A 19,111-nucleotide genomic window follows, 5' to 3' on the forward strand; every position below is an offset into this window, starting at 1 on the left:
CCCCCTGCTCCCCCATGAAGGGAGCAGCCCTTTGCCAAGACTCTGGAGGCCTTGCCGGAGCCCCAGCCCCGCCTAGTGTGGCCTCCTTCCCTCGCAGGCCTCTTCGTCTCCATCCTCATCCTGTCCCTGGTGTTTGCCAGCCGGCTCCGCCCCGCCAGCCGGGCCCCGCTGCTCTTCCGGCCCGATACCAACATCCAGGTGCTGCTGGACCTCAAGTACAACCTGAGCGCTGAGGGCATCTCCTGTATCACCTGTTCAGGTGAGGGTTCCCATCTGGGGGTCCCCTGCGGGGTCTCAAGGAGTGTTAGCCTGAAAGACGTGAGGCCCATGCTCCGTGTTCCCACATTTCATTAAACAAATGCATCCTGGGTGTCGGCTGCCTGGCGCTGGGGAGGCCGCAATAGGTAGGACCAGCTTCCTAAGCTCAGGGAGTTCTTCCCACTGCTAGAGGCCAGCCATTGTCATAGTACCTGAGCTGTGATGGAGGAAGAACAGGGTGACTGCGGAGCGCAGCATCATGGAAGGCTTCCTGGAAGAGGCAGCATCTAAGCTGAGACTGGAGGAATGGGAAGGGGTTAGCCAGGCTGGAAGGGAGGGACGGTGGGGGGCTGGGGCCAGCACGCTGATGGTGGCAGTGGAGTCAAGAGACATTCAGGGAGTGAGACCCATAGGACTTAGTGACAGTGCATGTCCAGGATGAGCAAGGTGGTGAGACAAACATGTCTCCTTGCCTTAGAGATCCTGGGCCAGGCCCTCATTTTACAGAGGGGAGCCTGAAGTCAGGGTTAGGGCAGGGGAGTCGACCCAAGGTCACCCAGCTTTGATTGGGCCATTAGAAACCAAATGAGAAGATGCTTGGGCGACTGCGCCAGCTCCTGGGAGGAGATCGCTGGCTGCTGTAATTGCCTTCGTCTAATTAGGGCGGTGTTCGCACTGACTTGGCCTCCCCTCGGTAATGGCATCAGCCAAATGCATGATAATTGACTGCAGCTCGGAGAGGTGCCCGCAGAGCCCCTCCTAGATTGGAGCCAGCCCCAGACCACATCCCGGCTCCTCTCCTGCCGCCTGGGCTCACAGATTAAGCTCCGTGATCACCGCTGCTCCCAGGGCTCCTGCAATCCCTCGGGGCCAGGAGGCCACAAGCCGCGTCCACTCCCATGTCACAGAGGGACAGACCCCAGGGTGACCCCGACGTTCCCGGAAGCAGCTGGAGAAGGACCAGGACCCCAGTCGGAGTCCAGCCCCCAGCCTCTTCTGTCTCTTAGCTCTCGGGGCTGCCTCTTAAAGGGACCCCTCCTGATTGTAGCAAAAAGGCTTTAGGGGCAGACAAGCCCAGGCCCTCCTGGAGCTCTCAGCCTCTCGGCTCCTCTGCAGGTCCCGCAACCTCCCGGACCCTCTGCTTTCTTCCCAGTCCAATGGGGTTAATTACAGCGACCTCCTAGGAGTGTTGTGAGGATTAAACTGTTGGAGGTGTGACGTTTCTCTCATTAACAAACAACACCCATCTGCAATGCTTGGGCAAAACGAGAGCCTCCAGCATGCCTGCGCTGGGAACGTTCCGTTTCTAGCTGCCCCTATAAGTGCTCTAATTGAGCATCTATCGCCAGCGAAGAGCATGAGAAGCGGCGTCCCCGTGGTCCTCAGCCCCCGCTGGAGGTCGGTGTCACCCATCTGACAGGAGGGCAGTGAGGCCCGGCGAGGAGGGGGGGAAGCTTCAGGAGGCTCTGGCTGGCGGCTGCCTTTCTCTTGCCTTAAGATTCCTGTACATTCAATATTCGATGTCTTTTATTAATTAATTAATTTATTTATTTATTTATTTATTAGTTCCGCTTAATTTCTTTCAGACCCCTGACACTCCCTCTCCCCAAGCTGAGGGCCCTGGGCTCCAAGTCCATGGGGTTGTCACCGATCACCACCCCTGCCCACCCCCGCCGGGCCCAGCCAGGTCGGCCCTGCTGCCCCTGACCCAGCTCGGGGTGGGGGTAGGTCTGTTCCAGGAGAAGCCGCACAGCCTGCAGAACAACATCCGGACGTCCCTGGAGAAGAAGAAGCGGGGCTCCGGGGTCCTGTGGGCCAGCCGGCCGGAGGTCACCCCGCAGGGTCAGTGGGCGTGGGGGCTGCCTGGGGTGGGGGTGTCGGGAGACCCTGGGGTGCTAGGGCATGGGAGCCCGTGAGGAGAGCAGGCGGTGGGACAAGAGCCTGTGTTCTTGGGTCGCTGTGGAGGGGCTGGGTGGCAGGTGGACTCAGGGTGAACCGGGCCCTCCGCCCCTGTCCCACCAGCTGTCCCCAGCCAGCTGTGGGCTCCCCTCCTGCCACCGCTCCAGCCCAGCCTGTGGTGCCCGTGAACCTGCCCTGTGCACCAAACCCATCTTGAGTGGGGGAGGGCAGGGGCTTCCCGACGCTGGGGCCTCCATCAGAGCCGGGGTGCTAGGACACGTGTTGGAATTAAGTGCCCCACAGGGCAGTTCTATATGACCATGGTCACCCCATCTGTGCCCACCATTGTCCTTAGCAGCCCCAGCCCCACCGTTCACACTGCTCCCATCACTGGCGTCACTCATTCCCCTAGTGCCCGTGGTCGGCAAACTGCGGCTCGCGAGCCACATGCGGCTTTTTGGCCCCTTGAGTGTGGCTCTTCCTAAGCCTTAGGAGTACCCTAATTAAGTTAATAACAATGTACCTACCTATATAGTTTAAGTTTAAAAAATTTGGCTCTCAAAAGAAATTTCAATCGTTGTACTGTTGATATTTGGCTCTGTTGACTAATGAGTTTGCTGACCACTGGTCTAGTCCATGCCGACACAGCTCCACCAACAATTCCCATCACTGCCACTCCCTTTCCCCTCCCGAAACCGCTGACCACCACCTCGTCCCCCACTGTCTGTGCAGCCACCTCATCCTGGTGACCACCACCAAGGTCAGGTCTCAGCTCCTCAGTCAGCAGAGGGAGGACTGCTCCAGGGTCAGGGGGAGCCAGTCCCGGTAACTCCACCCCCTCCAACCCTCCCTTGTCCCCTAGACTCCCCCAGCACCGTGTACGTGTCCAAGGTGAAGAGTAAAGGCCGCCCGGCTGTCTACAGGTTCTCCCTCAACGCCAGCCTGCCTGCCCCCTGGCAGATCGTGTCCCCTGGGGACGGGGAGGTGCCCTCCTTCCAGGTAAGCCCGGGCTGCCGTGAAGAGAGCCACCACGACCAGGGGAGGGGGCCCTCAATGCCACACTGATGGGCACTGGCCGCACAGGGAGGGGGAGGCCGGGTCTGTGAGGCTGGAGCTACTGCAGGCCGATGAGGAGTCTCCCGCCAGTAGCCGGGTCTGTGGCAGGGACCCACGGAGTGGCGAGAGCATGGGCTACCGAGTCAGCCAGGCCTGGGTTCGAGTCTTGGCTCTGCCATGTATGCTCTGTGTGTCTTTGGGCTGATTACTTAGTCTCCCTGAGCCTCAGTTTTCTCATCTGTGAAATGGGGATATGAAAAGTAGCAGCCAGGGTTGCTGGAGGTGCATGAGGTAAGGCCTGTGCATTGCGTACCATCTGGAGCCTAGTAAGTGCTCAGTGAGTGGTAGCCACTAGTTAGACTGTTGTTCTTGGTGGCTGCTCCAGAGCCCCAGAAAAAGCCTCCAAAGGCCAGCCTAGGCCTCCAGTTTTTCCTTCGCAGGAATCGTTTCTTTAACATGTTACACGCTCCAAAGTGACACTTAACATGTGTCAGCACATTTGTCCATTTGAAAGATGAGGTGTCTGAGGCATTTCCTGACTCTGAGCCTTTGCATTGCTGTTCCCACTAGAAAACGTTCCTTCCAGCTTAATGCATGCTGACGCCTCACTCAGGGCTCAGCAGAAGCATCGGCTGCCATGGAGCCCTGTCCTGGCCATCCTTCTTGGTTTGCCCTCCTCTTCCCCTGCCGGTTTATCCTGTCTTATCATCATGATTGTTTAATTTCTGGCCCTTAAAAGAACCTACAGCTGTGGTCATCGCAGGCCATGAGGGCAGGGACCACGCCCACCTTGCTCACTGTGTTCTCAGAGCCAGCTCAGGGCCTGGCATGGAAGAGATGCCCCGTTGAAGGAAAGACTGAGGCCCAGAGAGGGAAGGGAGGATTTGCCCGATTTTCCAACTCGAACCCAGGCCTCCTGTGTTTCTGCCCAAAGCTCTCTCGTCCGCTCCACTCGGGGGGCCGGGACCGGGTGGGACAGGCAGAGGAGGGAGGGGCCGGAGCCTGAGGCTGGGCGCAGGCCGAGGCAGCCTCCCGGAGTCACGTGTCTTGTCTCTGTCGATCCACTGCTAGGTGTATAGAGCGCCTTTTGGTAACTTCACCAGGAAGCTGACCGCTTGTATGTCTACAGTAGGGCAGCTCCAGGCGGCGAGCCCCGCCCGCAGGTGGATGGTGACGACCTTGGCCTGCGATGCCAAGCGGGGCTGGAAGTTCGACTTCAGCTTCTACGTGGCCGCCCAGGAGCAGCAGCACACCCGGTAACAGCCTTGCAAATGAGCCCGCTGCCACCGGCCCCGCCCCCTCGCCTCCCTCCCTCTCCCCCTCTCTCTGTCCCTCTAGCCAGCAGGTGCCTTTAAGAAACCCATGTCCCTTTCCGCACATCTGTTCTGATATGGCTCTGCCCAGGACAGGAGCGTGGGGACACCGGAAAGATGGCAGCATGGCCTGCTCCCCATCTGCCTCCCTCCCTCGCGATGGGCACGAGGCCTCCTCTCTGTTCCTCAGCAGGGCAGGCAGCTCCCGTCCCAGAGCCTTTGCGTTTGCCGTTCCCTCTGCCTACAAAGCTGTTCCGTTCCCCAGCTCCTCGTGGGGCCGACTTCTTCTGAAGAGTCAGGCTTCAGCCCCCAGGAGAGGCTGTCTCAGACCACAGCTCCCTCCCCAGTTAAAATAGCCACACCTGGTCTCTCATCGCTCTCTGGCCCCGTCACCACCTGGGATCTTACTGACCTACTCAGGAGCCCGGCGCACCCGGCAGTGGGCACTGTTGGTTCAGGCTCTGCCCCCAGCACCCAGTGTCAGCGGGTGCTCCACAAACACTTGGTAGCTGGCTGCTGAATGAATACGCTCTGCACTTCCTCTCCCAGGCACTTCAACACTCTCCATATATCACTAATTCAGGAAATATTTAGTGTCCCTCCTCAGGCTGCAAGGTGACAGGAGGGACCGTCTGTCGTGTTTCCCTACTGTACGCTCAGGCCCTGCCTCTGCCTGGCTTGATCTAAGTGCCCCAAACGCTTCACTGCATTCTGTGCCTCGGGCATCTGGGGCCAGCTGGGGGCATCCTGAGGCAGCTGGGGGCATCCGGAGCAGCTGGGGGCATCCGGAGCAGCTGGGGGTGTCTTTTCTCAGGTTGCATCCCGAGTTCTGGGCCAGGCCCCCACATGCACTTGTCCAATGAGCTGTAGCAGCCGAGGGTCTTGGCTTTTCTCCATTCATTCATTTAGCAAACACTGCACACCGACGAACCAGCACCGTGCAGGTGCTGGGGGTACAGGGGGTGCAGTGGTGAACGAGACAGCTGCCCGCTGCCCTCGGGCCCACTAGCGGGAGGCAGCCGCTAACAAGTCAACCTCAGTGTCATTACAAATTATGACACGTGCTCCAACAGGAGGAGCCAGGCTGCCCTGGTCTAGAAAGCAGTGCAGGGGGAGGGGGGGAGAGGGGGACCCCCCCACATGGGGAACGCCCGGGGCTGTGGTCTCTGGCGGCCTGGCCCCAGGACATCCAGCCCCCACGCAAGGCTGAGATCCTCCTGGGTCCAAGGGGTGAGGCAGGAGACAGGGGGTGAGCAGGAGGGCGTGCTGGGCCCTTCTTCTGGGCACCTTGGCTCAGGGATGGGGGTCCCTCTGCCCACCCTCCCCCGAGCTCAGGGCTGGGCTCACTCTGCATGTACACCACAGCGACTGGGGGCAGGCTTCCGGGACGAACTTAGAACTTTCTAGAAAGAACCTTGAGCTACATCAGATCCAGTGGCCAGCAAACTGATCGTAGAACCCTTTCTTCAAGGCAGACTCTTGAGTCCCCTTAACTGTTGAGGTTGAGGTGAGGCGGTATCAGGGAGCTCCTGAGCAGGGACCCTCAAGGCTGGCCTTGGACCCCTCTGTGAACTCTTGCACCCCCTAGAGGGCAGTTTGGAAACTGTTGGTCTCCTGCACCCCTCAGGCCACAGGTGGGGAGACACTCATGTAGGGACGGGCCTTGAGCAGGCCCATACAGTGGGCTTTGGCCTCCAATCCCCAACCCCCAACTGGAGGCCAAATCCCTGTGCTGGGGGAGCCCCATCTATCCCCTGCATTCATTCAACCCCACACATGACCGCACTTGCCTCGCCTCCTCAAGTCCTCCCAGCCTCCCTGGCCTCAGTCCGGCCTCCTTGCCTCCACAGGAAGCTGTACTTTGCACAGTACCACAGGCCGCCTTTCCATGGGCGCGTGTGTGCGACGCCTCCCGGCTGCCTGCTCAGCTCCAGCCCCGACGGGCCCACCAAAGGCTTCTTCTATGTGCCCAGTGAGAAAGGTACTTGTGGGGAGACCACAGTGGGGCCTGGGGGGCTGGGCCCGCCTCCAGTACAACTGTGACTCCCCTGCAGGGCCCAGGGCCCGCCTCTCGGCCACTTTCGGCTTCAACCCCTGCGTGAACACGGGCTGCGGGAAGCCGGCGGTGCGGCCGCTGGTGGACACGGGGGCCATGGTCTTCGTGGTCTTCGGCATCGTGGGCATCAACCGCACTCGACAGGTGGACAACCATGTCATCGGAGACCCGGTACGTGGACCAGGTGCCGAAGGGCCCGACTAAGCAGGCTTGCTCAGAGGCCACCCCCCCAGCCCTCCACACGCCCTCCCCAGGCTGCCAGGACCCCCACAGCCCCTGGCTCTCGTTTCTTTTGAGGACTGAGCAGAGTTGAGGTCTCAGAATCACCCAGGAATCTGGATACATTGGGGGTCTGAGTTGGCTGTCCCTCACCATGGGGGCTGGTGTGGAGATGAAGATAATACATGTGCAAAGCTGCCTGCCCTTCGGCTGCAGGGGTCCCCGCCTGTGGGGTCTCTCTCCCCTCGTACGCGTTTGTGTTCTGTGCTGGGCATTTGAAGGGAGAAGGCTGACGGGGCTGTGACGTGTGTTCCTGGCGCGCAGTGGGAGCGGGGCATGTGGGAGGAAGGACTGGATGTGGCGCGATCGGGCCGCTGCCTTGAGCAGTCAGTCCACCTGCAAGTCCAGGGTCAGACAGGAAGTCCTTTGGGGAGCCGAGGCGGGGGTGGGGGGTGGGGGGGGGGGAGGGGCGGGCGGGCGGAGATCTGTCTGCTCAGGCCAGCCCAAGAGTCGTGGTGTTCAGAGGAGGCTGGGAGGCTGGGAGGAGAACAGGCCGCCTGCCAGGGAGGACGTGAGGGGTTTGGCTGTGGGGAGGGGGAGGAGAAAGCAGGAAGTGGGTGGGGGTGGAGGGGAGCCTGAGGGACCCAGGGCTGCGTTCCCGGCTCACTGAGCGGCCTGCGCCGCTTGTGTCTCCTTGGGAAAGGGCAGCGTCATCTATGACAGCGGCTTTGACCTCTTCAAAGAAATTGGGCACCTGTGCCGCCTCTGCAAGGCCATCGCGGGGAACTTGGAGCTGGTGAAGCCAGGCGGGGCCCAGTGCCTGCCCTCAGGTGTGTGGGGAGCCAGGCCCTCAGAGGGAGGAGGGACTGGGGGAACCAGGGTATCTGCAGACACGCATGAGTGCTTGAGTGTCCACACTGGGGTCGGGGCTGTGCGAACATTTGTGTGTCTCATGTGTGATGGGCTCATGTGTGAATGGGAATTGGCCCAGAGGTGCCGTGTGTGGTGATAGGTGTGGTGTGCGTGGGCACACCTGCAGGAGTAGCTTTTCCAAAATTGGGGACATAGGCTGGCCCACAGGTGCCCCCAGGCCTCCCTGAAAGGGCACAAGATGTCACTTTCCACCCTGGGGGCAGATGAGTGTTGTGGGTTCCTGACGTTGCCAATGGTTACACACACTTTAAACCTGGAGGTTAGAGGGAGTGCTTGTGCCCCTCCCACATGCACACACACAGGTGAGCAGTAGTGCCAGGTGGGAGGGGTATCCGGGGGTGGGGTGCCCTCCCAGGTAACCGCCTCCCCTCTCTCCTCCTCCCCGCAGGCTACAGCATCTCCGCCTTCCTGCAGATGCTGCACCCTGAGTGCAAGGAGCTGCCTGAGCCCAACCTGCTCCCGGGGCAGCTGTCGCACGGGGCCGTGGGTGTCAAGGAGGGGCGCGTGCAGTGGATCTCCATGGCCTTTGAGTCGGTGAGCCCCCGGTGGCCTCCCGTGCGCCCCCCTGGTCCCTGGCCCTTGTCCCAGAGCAGAGAGCTTGCTCTTCAGAGGGGGATACAGGCCCAGAGGGGTGTGACTGCTCGTCCAGGTCACCTGTGAGTGAGCTCAGGTGGAGGCCAAACCACAGAGCCGCAGAGCTCGGCCTTTCTTTCTTTTTTCTATTTTTGTTAATCCTCACCCGAGGATATTTTTCCATTGGTTTTTAAAGAGAGTGGAAGAGAGAGGGAAAGACAGAGAGAAACATCGATGTGAGAGAAACACATTGATTGGTTGCCTCCTGCACGAGCCCTGACTGGGGCCCCGGCCGGGGAGGAGCCTGCAACTGAGATATGTGCCCTTGACCGCAATCAAACCTGGGATCCTTTGGTCCACAGGCCGATGCTCTATCCGCTGAGCCAAACCAGCCAGGGCAGAGCTCAGCCTTTCTACATGCAGGCGGCCAGCAGCTCCCTGCACCCTCCCTCCCCACCTGCCTGGGTCTAGTTGTTTGGCAGCCTCTGGGCTGCAGGGGCAGAGGTGGGTGGGGGCTGGGGAAAGAGCAGGATGCTCCCCTCTGCCATGTGGGGGGCTCCCCCTAGGGGGCCTGGGAAGCCAGGGACTGGCCATCCCATAGCTCACTGCTTCCTCTCTCACCCCGACATTCCTGGGCTCTGCCCAAGGAGGCACACATGTGCGCACACACACACACACATACAGACATGCACACCCATGCCCTGGGCATCTGCGGGCCTTGCCCAGCTGCCCCTGCTGCCTCCCTGCTAAGACCTGGGCCCAGTCCTCCTCTGACCCCCGTGGGCTCTGTGTCCCTGAGCAAATAGCTCATCCCCTGTGGCCTCAAGTTCGTCTAGAGAACAGGGTCACAGATCCCTGCCCTCCAATGGCCACCGAGAAGCAGCAGGGACACCACGTGAGGGCGTTGGGGAGTGAGGATGACAGTGATGCGGGTACAAGTGGAAGCCGATTCTTGTTCTCTGTCCCCACCCCTGCTTTCCTTCCCGCCCCGTGTGCCACTCACGGCACAGCCCACCAAACCGCCACCGCCTGCGAGGGGGGCCCAGGGACCCTCCCATCCCTCAGTGAACCCCAGGCTAATGCAGACACCAGTTCAAAGCCCAGGAAGTTGTTTTAACTGTGGTGAAATATGTGTAAGAAAACTGACCATCTTGGATGTATAGTTCAGTAATATTCAGTATATTCACATTGTTGTACAACCACCACCCCATCTATCTCTTAACTGTCCGTCTTACAAAACTGAAGCTCTGTCCCCATTGAACACTAATTCCCCGCTCCCCTCCCCCTGCCCTGGCACCCACCACCCTCCTCCCTGCCTCTGTGAATCTGACTCCTCTGGGTGCCCACATAGGTGGGATCGCACAGGATTGGTCTTTTTGTGTCTGGCTCATCTCACTTGGCATACTGTCCTCCAGGTTGGTCCAGGCTGTAGCACGAGTCAGAATGTCCTTCCTTTTTAAAAAAAAATATGTTTTTATTGAGCAGAAGGGAGAGGGAGAGAGAGAGAGAAACATCAATGATGAGAGAGAATCATCCATCAGCTGCCTCCTGCACGCCGCCTCCTGGGACCGAGCCCGCAACCCGGGCAGGTGCCCTGACCGGAAATCAACCCATGACCTGGTTCATAGGTCAGCCTTCAACCACTGAGCCACGCCAGCCCGGCAGAGTGTCCTTCCTTTTTAAGGCTGAAACCTCAGACAGTTTCAGAGAGGAGAGGATTCCTGCTCAGGCTTCTCGACATGAAAGATGTCACGTCCAAGCTGACCACCTCCACCCTACCCTCAATGCACACACACACACACACACACACACACGTGTGCACAGACACATATGTGTACAGACACACTGGACATGTCTGTTCTCAGGGAGTGGCCGGTGAGGTCACACAGGGGGAAGGTCCAGAGGAGGGGGAGCACCGTGTCTTCTCCTCCCCCCACAGCTCCCAGCACCGGGCCCTGTGAACCAGAGGCCACGCTTGGCCTCCCTGGACTCAGTCCAGCCAGGGGAGGCGGGCAGGTTGCCGGGCAGTGATGAGAAATACGATTCAGAGTTTGGGTCCCCTCCTACTCGGGGCATCAGGCCATTCTCCGACCCTGAATTTGGCCACTGAAATAGTAATGATAGGTTCTCTCAATAGGTTTCTTGCAGAGGGCAGAGGCTGCCCACCTTGGGGTATCAAGGAAGGCTTCCTGGAGGAGACAGGACATAGCCTTGAAGGATGAGCGGGAGCTGGCTTGCAGGCCGAGGGTGGGACACAGACCACAGGGGCTCTGGGAGCTGAGGTGGCTCTGGGAACGGGGCAGCGACTTCGGTGCCCTGGAACCGGCCATGGCTGTGAGAATCATACATGTCCCCAGAAGCTGGCGGGCGGTCATCTTGGATTGGCTTGCCCTTCACTCCCCACAGACAACACCCTCTGTTCACAGGTGGCCACGAACTGGCTGCATCTGCCCTGGGAGAGAACAGCTGTGGCCTGGGAAGGGCGAGGGGGCCACAGCCACCCGTCCGTCTCACTGGCTGTGTCCCCCACAGACCACGTATAAGGGCAAGTCCTCCTTCCAGACCTACTCCGACTACCTGCGCTGGGAGAGCTTCCTGCAGCAGCAGCTGCAGACCTTCCCGGAGGGCTCGGCCCTGCGCCGCGGCTTCCAGACCTGCGAGCACTGGAAGCAGATCTTCATGGAGATCATAGGCGAGCAGCTGCCCGGCCCCACCCCTCCCCCCAGGCTCCCTGCGGCGGGTGGGGTGGGTGGTGGCCGCAGACAGGGAGGTGACCGGGGCAGGGAGGGCAGGCCGTGGCTGTTCTGAGCCACACTTGTCATCCTCTCCATCCTAGAGCCCTGGAGAGAAACAGTAGGACCCAGCGGCTGGGAACACTGATCAGCAGCCGGAGTTCGGTCCCCCTGCTCAGGGCATCTGGCCACATTCTCTGGCCCTGAATTTGGCCACCTAGAAAGGGAAAGCAATGGCCATATGGCCGCCTGGTATCATTTCGGTGCCAGGCCCTGTGCTCCTGGCCTGTGCTATCTCTTTTTAAAAGTATATATATTTTTATTGATTTCAGAGAGAAAGGAAGAGGGAGAGATAGAAACATCAATGATGAGAGAATCATTGATTGGCTGCCTCCTGCACGCCCCACGCTGGGGATCGAGCCCGCAACCCGGGCATGTGCCCCGACCTGGAATGGAACTGTGACCTCCTGGTTCATAGGTCGATGCTCAACCACTGAGCCACACCAGCCAGGCTGTGCTATCCCTTTAAACTCCAAGTGAGGCCTGTGGGTTAAACACTGTTATTGCCCCATTTTACAGATGAAGAAATGGAGGCTCCGAGAGGTCAAGTGACTTTCCCAGAGTGACACAGCCAGCTGTGACTGTGCCCTCGGTTTAACCCCTGTGACCTCTGAACCCTGAGGGTGAGGGAGGGTTGTGGGCGCCCCACCTCGCAGCCCGGCTGAGGACCCCCTTCTGTCGCCTCACAGGGGTGCAGAGCGCCCTGTACGGCCTGGCCCTCTCCCTGCTCATCTGCGTGGCCGCGGTGGCCGTGTTCACCACCCACGTGCTGCTCCTGCTGCCGGTGCTGCTGAGCATCCTGGGTATGTGGCCGGGGTCCCGTTGGTGGCCGCCCATCGGCAGCGTTCTCTCAGCCCTTAACTGTCCCTTCTCCCCAGAGATGGCTTCCTGACCAACCCCACCCTGACCCCCGGCAAAGTGCCCCTCTGCTCGGTGTTGTCCCGGTGACAGGGGTTCATAGCTGTGGGCCCAGGGACACCCAGTGCACCTGGGTCCCCCCAGCTCTCTCCGGCCCTGGCCCTCCTGCCACCAGAGGTGGGGGCCCCACTCGAGACTTCACCCCATCCCCCAGGGGCCTTCTGAATTCCCCCAGATCCTCCGGGACTGTGTGGTGGGCAGGTCTGAGCTGCCTGCTGCTGCCCCTGCCTCGCAGGCATCGTCTGCCTCGTGGTGACCATCATGTACTGGAGCGGCTGGGAGATGGGCGCCGTGGAAGCCATCTCGCTGTCCATCCTCGTCGGCTCCTCCGTGGACTACTGCGTCCACCTGGTGGAGGGCTACCTGCTGGCCGGAGAGAACCTGCCCCCCCACCAGGCCGAGGTGAGCAGCCTGCCTGCCTTACAGCTCCCCATAAGCCTTCCCGCCTCAGTGCAGCAGAGGGACACCTCCTTCACGCCCAGGTGTGTTCTAGAAGCTGTGGCTCCCAGGGCCCATATCCCAAGGGACGTAAGCTCCGAGACAGCTCCCCCAAAGCCGCGCTGTGGGCCCGGGCGGGTCCATCCCTCAGCCTCCCTAAGTGAGCGTGAGGGGTCGGACCAGGCGGCATCCAAGGGCCTTTCCTGCTTCTTGGCTCCTGAGTCCGAGTCTCGTTCTGCAGCTCGCGGAGCAGGGCTGGGTCCTCGTTCATGACCCCGAGGCCACCAGCTGGCCCTGTGTGGCTTACTGAGAACATGCCCTTGACTCAGGGCCAAAAACAGCTCTGGGTCAGAAACTTTTCATTTTATCCTTATTCGGAATTGTATTGATGTGAAAACACTCATAAATAAGTTATTTACACATTTAGCTGCTTTTGGTCAAAAGAAGGAAATCAGTTCCAGTTAGGGTTCCCATTTATGAGGACCTACTGTGCAGATCATCAGCATCTTGGTTGTCATAGCAGCACTTCATGCATCCCCACTGTGCACGGAGCCACTGTGGGGGAACCATGTCATCCTCACCCCAACCCTGTGGAGTAGCCGCTATCATGATCCCACTTACGGAGGCAGAATCGGGGGCTCCCAGGGGCAGGGCTGGCCTTGGGCAGGGGTGCATGTTTACCCAGCATCCAAGCCCCCAACCCTGGCCCCAAGCAGGGAGGGACGCCGTGTCACTTCAGGTCCCTGCCCCCAGCTCCTGCTCTCACCCGCCCCCACCCAGGACGCCCACTCGCAGCGCCAGTGGCGGACGCTGGAGGCCGTGCGGCACGTGGGCGTGGCCATCGTCTCCAGTGCCCTCACCACGGTCATTGCCACGGTGCCCCTCTTCTTCTGCATCATCGCCCCATTCGCCAAATTCGGCAAGATCGTCGCTCTCAACACGGGCGTCTCCATCCTCTACACGCTCACGGTCAGCACGGCCCTGCTGGGCATCATGGCACCCGGCTCCTTCACCCGGACCAGGACTTCCTTCCTCAAGGCCCTGGGCGCCGTGCTCCTGGCGGGGGCCCTGGGGCTGGGCGCCTGCCTCCTGCTCCTGTGGAGCGGCTATAAGATCCCTCTGCCCAACGGGACCTCCCTATAGCCCGGGCCCTGGGCCCTGACTTGCTCACTTTGGTCCAGTGGGTGGGGACGAGACCCTGGTCCTGTGACCCCAGAGGGACTTTGTTCCCCAGCTCGGCTCCAGCTAGATTTGTTCCCACCTGAGGCCCACACTGCCTTCATCCCAGTGGCCAGCTGGAGCTGGGTGGTGAAGCCGGCTGCCGCCCTGCCCTGCCAGGCTGCTGGCAGCCACACTGGGTTCCCCCTGACAGCAGGAGAAACCAGCCCTCCTCCCATGCCTGGGCACCATGGAGGTCTCCCTCCCACACTGCTCGGTGCTCACAACTTGCTGAGGTGGGTGCGACAGGGGTCCCATTCTACAGATGTGAAAACTGAGGCACCAGGAGGCAAAGTGACCGACCTGTAGCTGGGTCAGTGGCAGAGCCAGAGCTACTTCCTGAGCCCCATGCCTCCCCTGGGGACTTTGCGGGAAGAGCAAGCACAGTGATTTCAAGGGCAGGGGCCTCGTATACCCCCTGTCCCTCCTCCCCGACTTCAGCTTTACTAGGCCAGTGCTGGGTGCTCCCGGAGTCCTCCCAGGCCTTCTGGTCCCGGCCAGAGAGGACATAGGGACCAGCCTGGGTTCTGCATGTCCTTCCCTTGCCCCCGGCCTTAAGGGGCCCTTTCAAGACCCTCCCCGAGGGCTTTGTGGCCCCAGCACAACCTTCCTTACAGAGCCGCCGTCTCCCTGACCTGACTCTGGGGGTGGAACCTGGGGGAGGGGCAGCCCCGAGAGGCCAGCTGGCCGTGCCCGCTGCCTGCTCACAGCAGATGGTTCCTATTAAAGTGAAATGAAACCGCAGACCGCTGCCATTAACACGAGAATTTTAAGCACCACTGGCTGTATCATGTTCTTAAAGTTGAAATAACTCAGTGTCCGCATGCTGCCCAGAGCCTGGCGTGAGGGGTGGGGCTGGCCTGGAAGGAGATGGAGGTGGGAGGAGCGTGTGGGCCGCTGGGGCCCAGGGCCAGGGAGTGCTCTGCTGGTCCAGGTCAAGGCTGGGGGCCTTTGGGGCTCACTGGGTGCCCCTTTCTTTAAGGGGCCCATCTGGCTCTCAGGTTGGGACATCTTTACATGCCGTTGGCGTGCCTGGCCTTGTGCTGGGCCCTGACCTTTCTCGTTGGGGCAGACATTGCCCCTAGCTCTGGGAAGCTGGACACAGGCCGAGCTGGGCCTGAGCCCTGAGAGTGGGAAAGATGTCCTCAGGGTGGCCTCCAGGCCGGCTCGCCTGGCCGTCTGTGAGCGTGAAGGGGGCTGAGGACGCAGGACGTGGGCAACGCCATGTGCCCTGCCGAGCGCACACCTGGCACCGAGGAGCTGCTTGGTATCTGTCGGGGGAAGGTCAGACCTACAGACCCACCATCCGTGGTGAGACGCCAAACCAGCCATGAATGGTGCCAGGTGACACACGGATGGCATTGTGCCGAGGGTTGTGTGAGTCGGCTGGAGCTGCCATCACACAATGCCACAAGCTGGGCGGCTTATAGCCACAGACAGTCACTCGCACACGGTCCTGGAGGCTGGAAGTCCAAAGTGAAGGTGTTGGCAGGGCTGGTTCCTCTGGAGGTTCTGAGGAGGGTGTGTTCCGAGCCTGGCTCCTCCTGGCTTCTGGTGTTGCCAGCATCCTTGGCCTGCCTTGGTGTGCGGACATCTCTGCCTCCGCCTTCTCGGGCCCATCTTTTCTGTCCCGTTCCCATCACCGCCCCTCTCAGAAGGACACCGGTCGGCTTGGATTAGGGCCCACCTGGTGACCTCATCTTAACTCCATCATCAGCAAAGACCTATTTCCAAGTAAGCTCGCAGTCACAGGTACCAGGGTTCCACATATCTTTGGGGGCTGAACGTGGGTCAGCTCATTGGTTAGCCTTGAGGAGTAGGTGCTGTCAGACGCATGTCACACATGGGGAAACCAAGGCTCCAAGAAACCGACAGGGCTGGGTCCCTCGGGTAGTGATGGTGGGGCCAGACCGAGCCCGCCCGCCTGCTGAGGGTGCACCCCCTGTTCGGTGGGCAGCCTCCCGGAAAATTAAGGCTGATGACAGCCGCAGGAATGTTCAAGGTTGGTGCTTAAATCGGGAGGCCCGTTCTTAGAACATTTGGAATGAAACCCTTGAGTTTGTACAATATCTCACACTTCAGCATTTTCCCCGTCAACCTTGTATGAACCTGAGCCCTTGGGGGCCCAGCAAAGCGCCGTTGCTGAGGGTCAGGGTTGCCTGGGGACCACGCAGCCCCGAGGGGCTGATCAGGGATTCAGGTGGTCCCACCCAGGGCTCCGGCAGCCCCCTCATGTGGGGGGGGCGGGCTGTGGGAGTGACAGCTGCCCCCCCCCTTTCCCACTCCTTCCGGGGACCACTGTGGGAGGAACAGGAAGTTGTGGGAGGAGGCCAGGTGGGAGGGGAGGGGCTGGCCAGTGGACAAGTCACTCCAGAAGGTGTGGAGTGAAAGGACTGCCCTTTCCAAGTCCCTGTCCGGAGACCTTCCCAATAACCTAGTTTTAATGTGGAGGCAAAGCCATTTGCATATCACTTGCATGCCTTCCAAACAACGCCCATTTGTAAGGAAACCCTCACTCGGCCCATGTCCTCTTCCTTCCCCTCCGCCTCTGTCTGCCCAGAGCGCTGTGGGGTTGTTAGGTCTGCAGGTCAAGGGCAGAGGAAGCCAGGCCTGGGTTACTGTCCCCTGACCCCCAGGTCATAACCTTCCCGGGAGCTGGGTTCCCATCTAACAGTGGAGCAGCCTGGGGCCCCAAGAGGGGACGGCAAGTGCAAGCAGCACACCACCAGGCAGCCTCTGGCCAGGGCCCGCCCACTCCGCCACCTGCCAGCCGCACCCTCTGCGATGGCATTCTCAGCTCCTCATCACAGCCTGTCCCCGTCCCTCGGGCCCTGCGCAGTGACGGCTCTGCCCAGCTCTCGGCAGGTAATTCCCCTCCCTCCCCCCAGGGCAGGGTCCTGGCAAGGCTGGGGTGCGGCTGTGGGTGACGCTCTGGGAACTCCGGAGAACTCTGGGCACACAGCTGGCTGCCTACTGCCTACAAATGAATGCCCCTCCGTTCTGTGTATGCATATTGCACCGCAGGTCCCAGGGGCATTCACTCCCATGAAGAGAACCTTGACCTTCCTTTGCGGCTGATGCACAGCTCACGGTCTTAATGAGCTTTTGCCGAGCATTAATGAGACGGGGGCTGCTGGGATGTGCAGGCATTCGGGGGGCCGAGGAGGGGCAGAGCGACCCCTGCCCTGGCAAAGGTTCCCCGGGCCCCTGCTTCCCTCTGCCCTTCAGTGATATGGCGCTCTCTTGGAGTGCCTCCCCTGCCCCAGGCCCCATCCATGCTCTCTCAGGACCCTCACGGCATTCCTCAGAAGGGAGGGGTTTATCCTATTTCGCTGCTAAGGAAACTGAAACCCAGGGACAGGAAGCAGCTGGCTTTGGAGTGTGTGCCTCCCGGCACAGGGTGAGATCTGGCTGGCAGAAGCAGCCCGCGGCAGGCCAGCCGGGCAGCCAGGGTCCTCCCCGCACCGCAGTCACCCCCTGCATGCTCCTTTGAGAGGAAGGGACCCAGCCCTAGAGTTGGGAGTCTCAGCTCCAGCCCTGCCTGGGTGACCTTAATCAAGCCACCGACACAGATTTAATCCCCTGGAAAGTGGGGCAGGGGGTCTGACTCCTTCCACTGCTGTGCTGCCTGGATTTGATTCTAAAATTAAGCCATGCCCAGTGCCCACCCCCAGTGGCCACCCCCGTGTGAATCTCTCTTGTTCCCGTCGTTGTTCACATCCGAGGAGCAGGACAGTGCTCGCTGGAGCTGTTGTCTGTTCATTTGTTTATTCCCCAACTGTTGATTGAGCATCTCCTAGGTGCCAGGCACTGTTTCCGTCCTCAGGGACACAAGGGAACAAGACCCTGACCTCAGAGGCCTTCTAGTCAAGGTGGCGGAAATACTGTGAATAAAAGGATTCCTCGACTATATAACCACCAGCCAGAGGACTTCGAGGGTGAGGGCACAGAGCCAGGTGGCCTGGTTGGCAGAGGGGTCCCCGGGGAAGTGGCTTCTGTGCTGAGATTTCAAGGAGGACGACACGTTTCCTGGCCTCTGGGGGAATACACTCCATCAGACACAGGCCTTCTTGAGCCAAAAAAGCACAGGCTGGTGTTTAGGCCTAAAAGAAGGGACTCGTGTGTTAGAGGGGACGAGGCTGGAGCCTTTGGGGGCAGTGGACGGGGAAAGGGACAGCTCACGGGGCCAGGAGAGGACATCTGGCCGCCTCAGGAGCTTGGCGCTCATGCCTACCGGACTCAGAGTCACACACCCACCCCACAAAGTAAATGGAGAGCAACAGGAAGGCTCCTGGAGTGGCCTCTGCTCGAGATTCCCAGACGGGCCCGTCACTCTGTCGCTGCAGAGAGAGCTGCCAGGATCAACCGAGTCTCTTCTTCCTCCCGGGGACTCCAGGGGGGTTCGGAGCGGCCTTCTCACCCGCTCCCCAGGCTAAACACCGTGGCCTTTGGCACTCGGGGCTCAGGGCAGTCCTGTGAAATACCAGTCACTCCAAACGGACTTAAAATATGGGCCCAGCAATCAATGATTCTCCCTCATCATTGATGTTTCTATCTCTCTCTCCCTTTCCCTTCCTCTCTGAAATATATTTTTTTAAATGGGCCCAGCAGCGGCGGGGGGTTGAGGGGGGGGCTCCAAACACCACTGTGCACACACCACTGGTGGTCTCAGGCGGGCATGGGGCCTGGTCTCTGCCCAGCCCTGCTCTAAGGCGGTCTGGATTTGCCTTAGGGACTGGCTCTGCAGTCTTTGCTGTGGAACCAGGACGCAGCAGCTGGTGGATGCGCCTCTTGGCCACAAGGAGGTGCTCAGGCTCCCACCCCAGGCCTTCAGAGAAAGCCTCTCCTAGTTCCCTCCTCCTCTTCCTGAACTGCATCTTTCTTATCTCCCCACCTTTAATCCGTTCCCCAGAGAAGCCTGTTCTTCCCTCTTCTGGTCATCGCACCTTGATTTTAAGGATCCTACCCCAACCCAGGTTTGGTGGTGCCATTGAAGCTGAGGACCTAGTCCTGACCAATCAGTGCACTCCATCTTCCTGGCCATAGTAATGGGTTGAGGATGGGCACCTGACCCAAGTCGTCCAATGAGTGTCTTCCTGGGGACGTGCTGAAGTTACGGGGAAAGGTGCGCTCTCCTTTGACCGATATTTCCAGGCGGTGGGAGGAGAGCCTGGAGCCTGCCTCGGAATGAGGCCCACAGAGGGAAGCAGAGCCCAGGATGAAAGACAAATTTCCGATGACATCTCTTAAGCCCCTGGATCTAGCCATGCCTGAAGCTGACGTAGGTTTTTTCATAAACAAGCTGATCAGTTCCTTTCTTCCTCAAGCCACTTTGAGGAAGGTTCTCTTTCACTTTTTAAAAAATATATTTTTATTGATTTCAGAGAGGAAGAGAGAGGGAGAGAGAGATAGAAACATCAATGAGAGAGAATCATTGA

At 60.0% G+C, this 19,111-nt stretch overlaps 1 protein-coding gene across 2 annotated transcripts in view; it reads left to right on the top strand.

The window, feature by feature from the left end:
• The window catches only part of DISP3 (dispatched RND transporter family member 3), a 60,954-nt gene extending 46,537 nt beyond the window's left edge, over nt 1-14,417 (top strand). For both annotated transcript variants that reach the window (XM_070403129.1, XM_070403130.1), the window contains exons 10-21: nt 98-259; nt 1,987-2,100; nt 3,020-3,156; nt 4,285-4,469; nt 6,377-6,507; nt 6,581-6,753; nt 7,505-7,631; nt 8,123-8,268; nt 10,840-10,999; nt 11,789-11,902; nt 12,253-12,419; nt 13,236-14,417. In XM_070403129.1, the coding sequence (XP_070259230.1) occupies nt 98-259; nt 1,987-2,100; nt 3,020-3,156; nt 4,285-4,469; nt 6,377-6,507; nt 6,581-6,753; nt 7,505-7,631; nt 8,123-8,268; nt 10,840-10,999; nt 11,789-11,902; nt 12,253-12,419; nt 13,236-13,598 (1,979 nt within the window). In that variant the 3' untranslated portion in view covers nt 13,599-14,417. The remainder of the gene's footprint in view (nt 1-97; nt 260-1,986; nt 2,101-3,019; nt 3,157-4,284; nt 4,470-6,376; nt 6,508-6,580; nt 6,754-7,504; nt 7,632-8,122; nt 8,269-10,839; nt 11,000-11,788; nt 11,903-12,252; nt 12,420-13,235) is intronic.
• Nucleotides 14,418-19,111: the final 4,694 nt, after the last annotated feature.

This window comes from Myotis yumanensis, unplaced genomic scaffold (genome assembly GCF_028538775.1).
Source record: "Myotis yumanensis isolate MYYU_CA2020_CCGP unplaced genomic scaffold, mMyoYum1.0.hap1 SCAF_2, whole genome shotgun sequence".
Lineage (NCBI taxonomy): Eukaryota > Metazoa > Chordata > Mammalia > Chiroptera > Vespertilionidae > Myotis > Myotis yumanensis.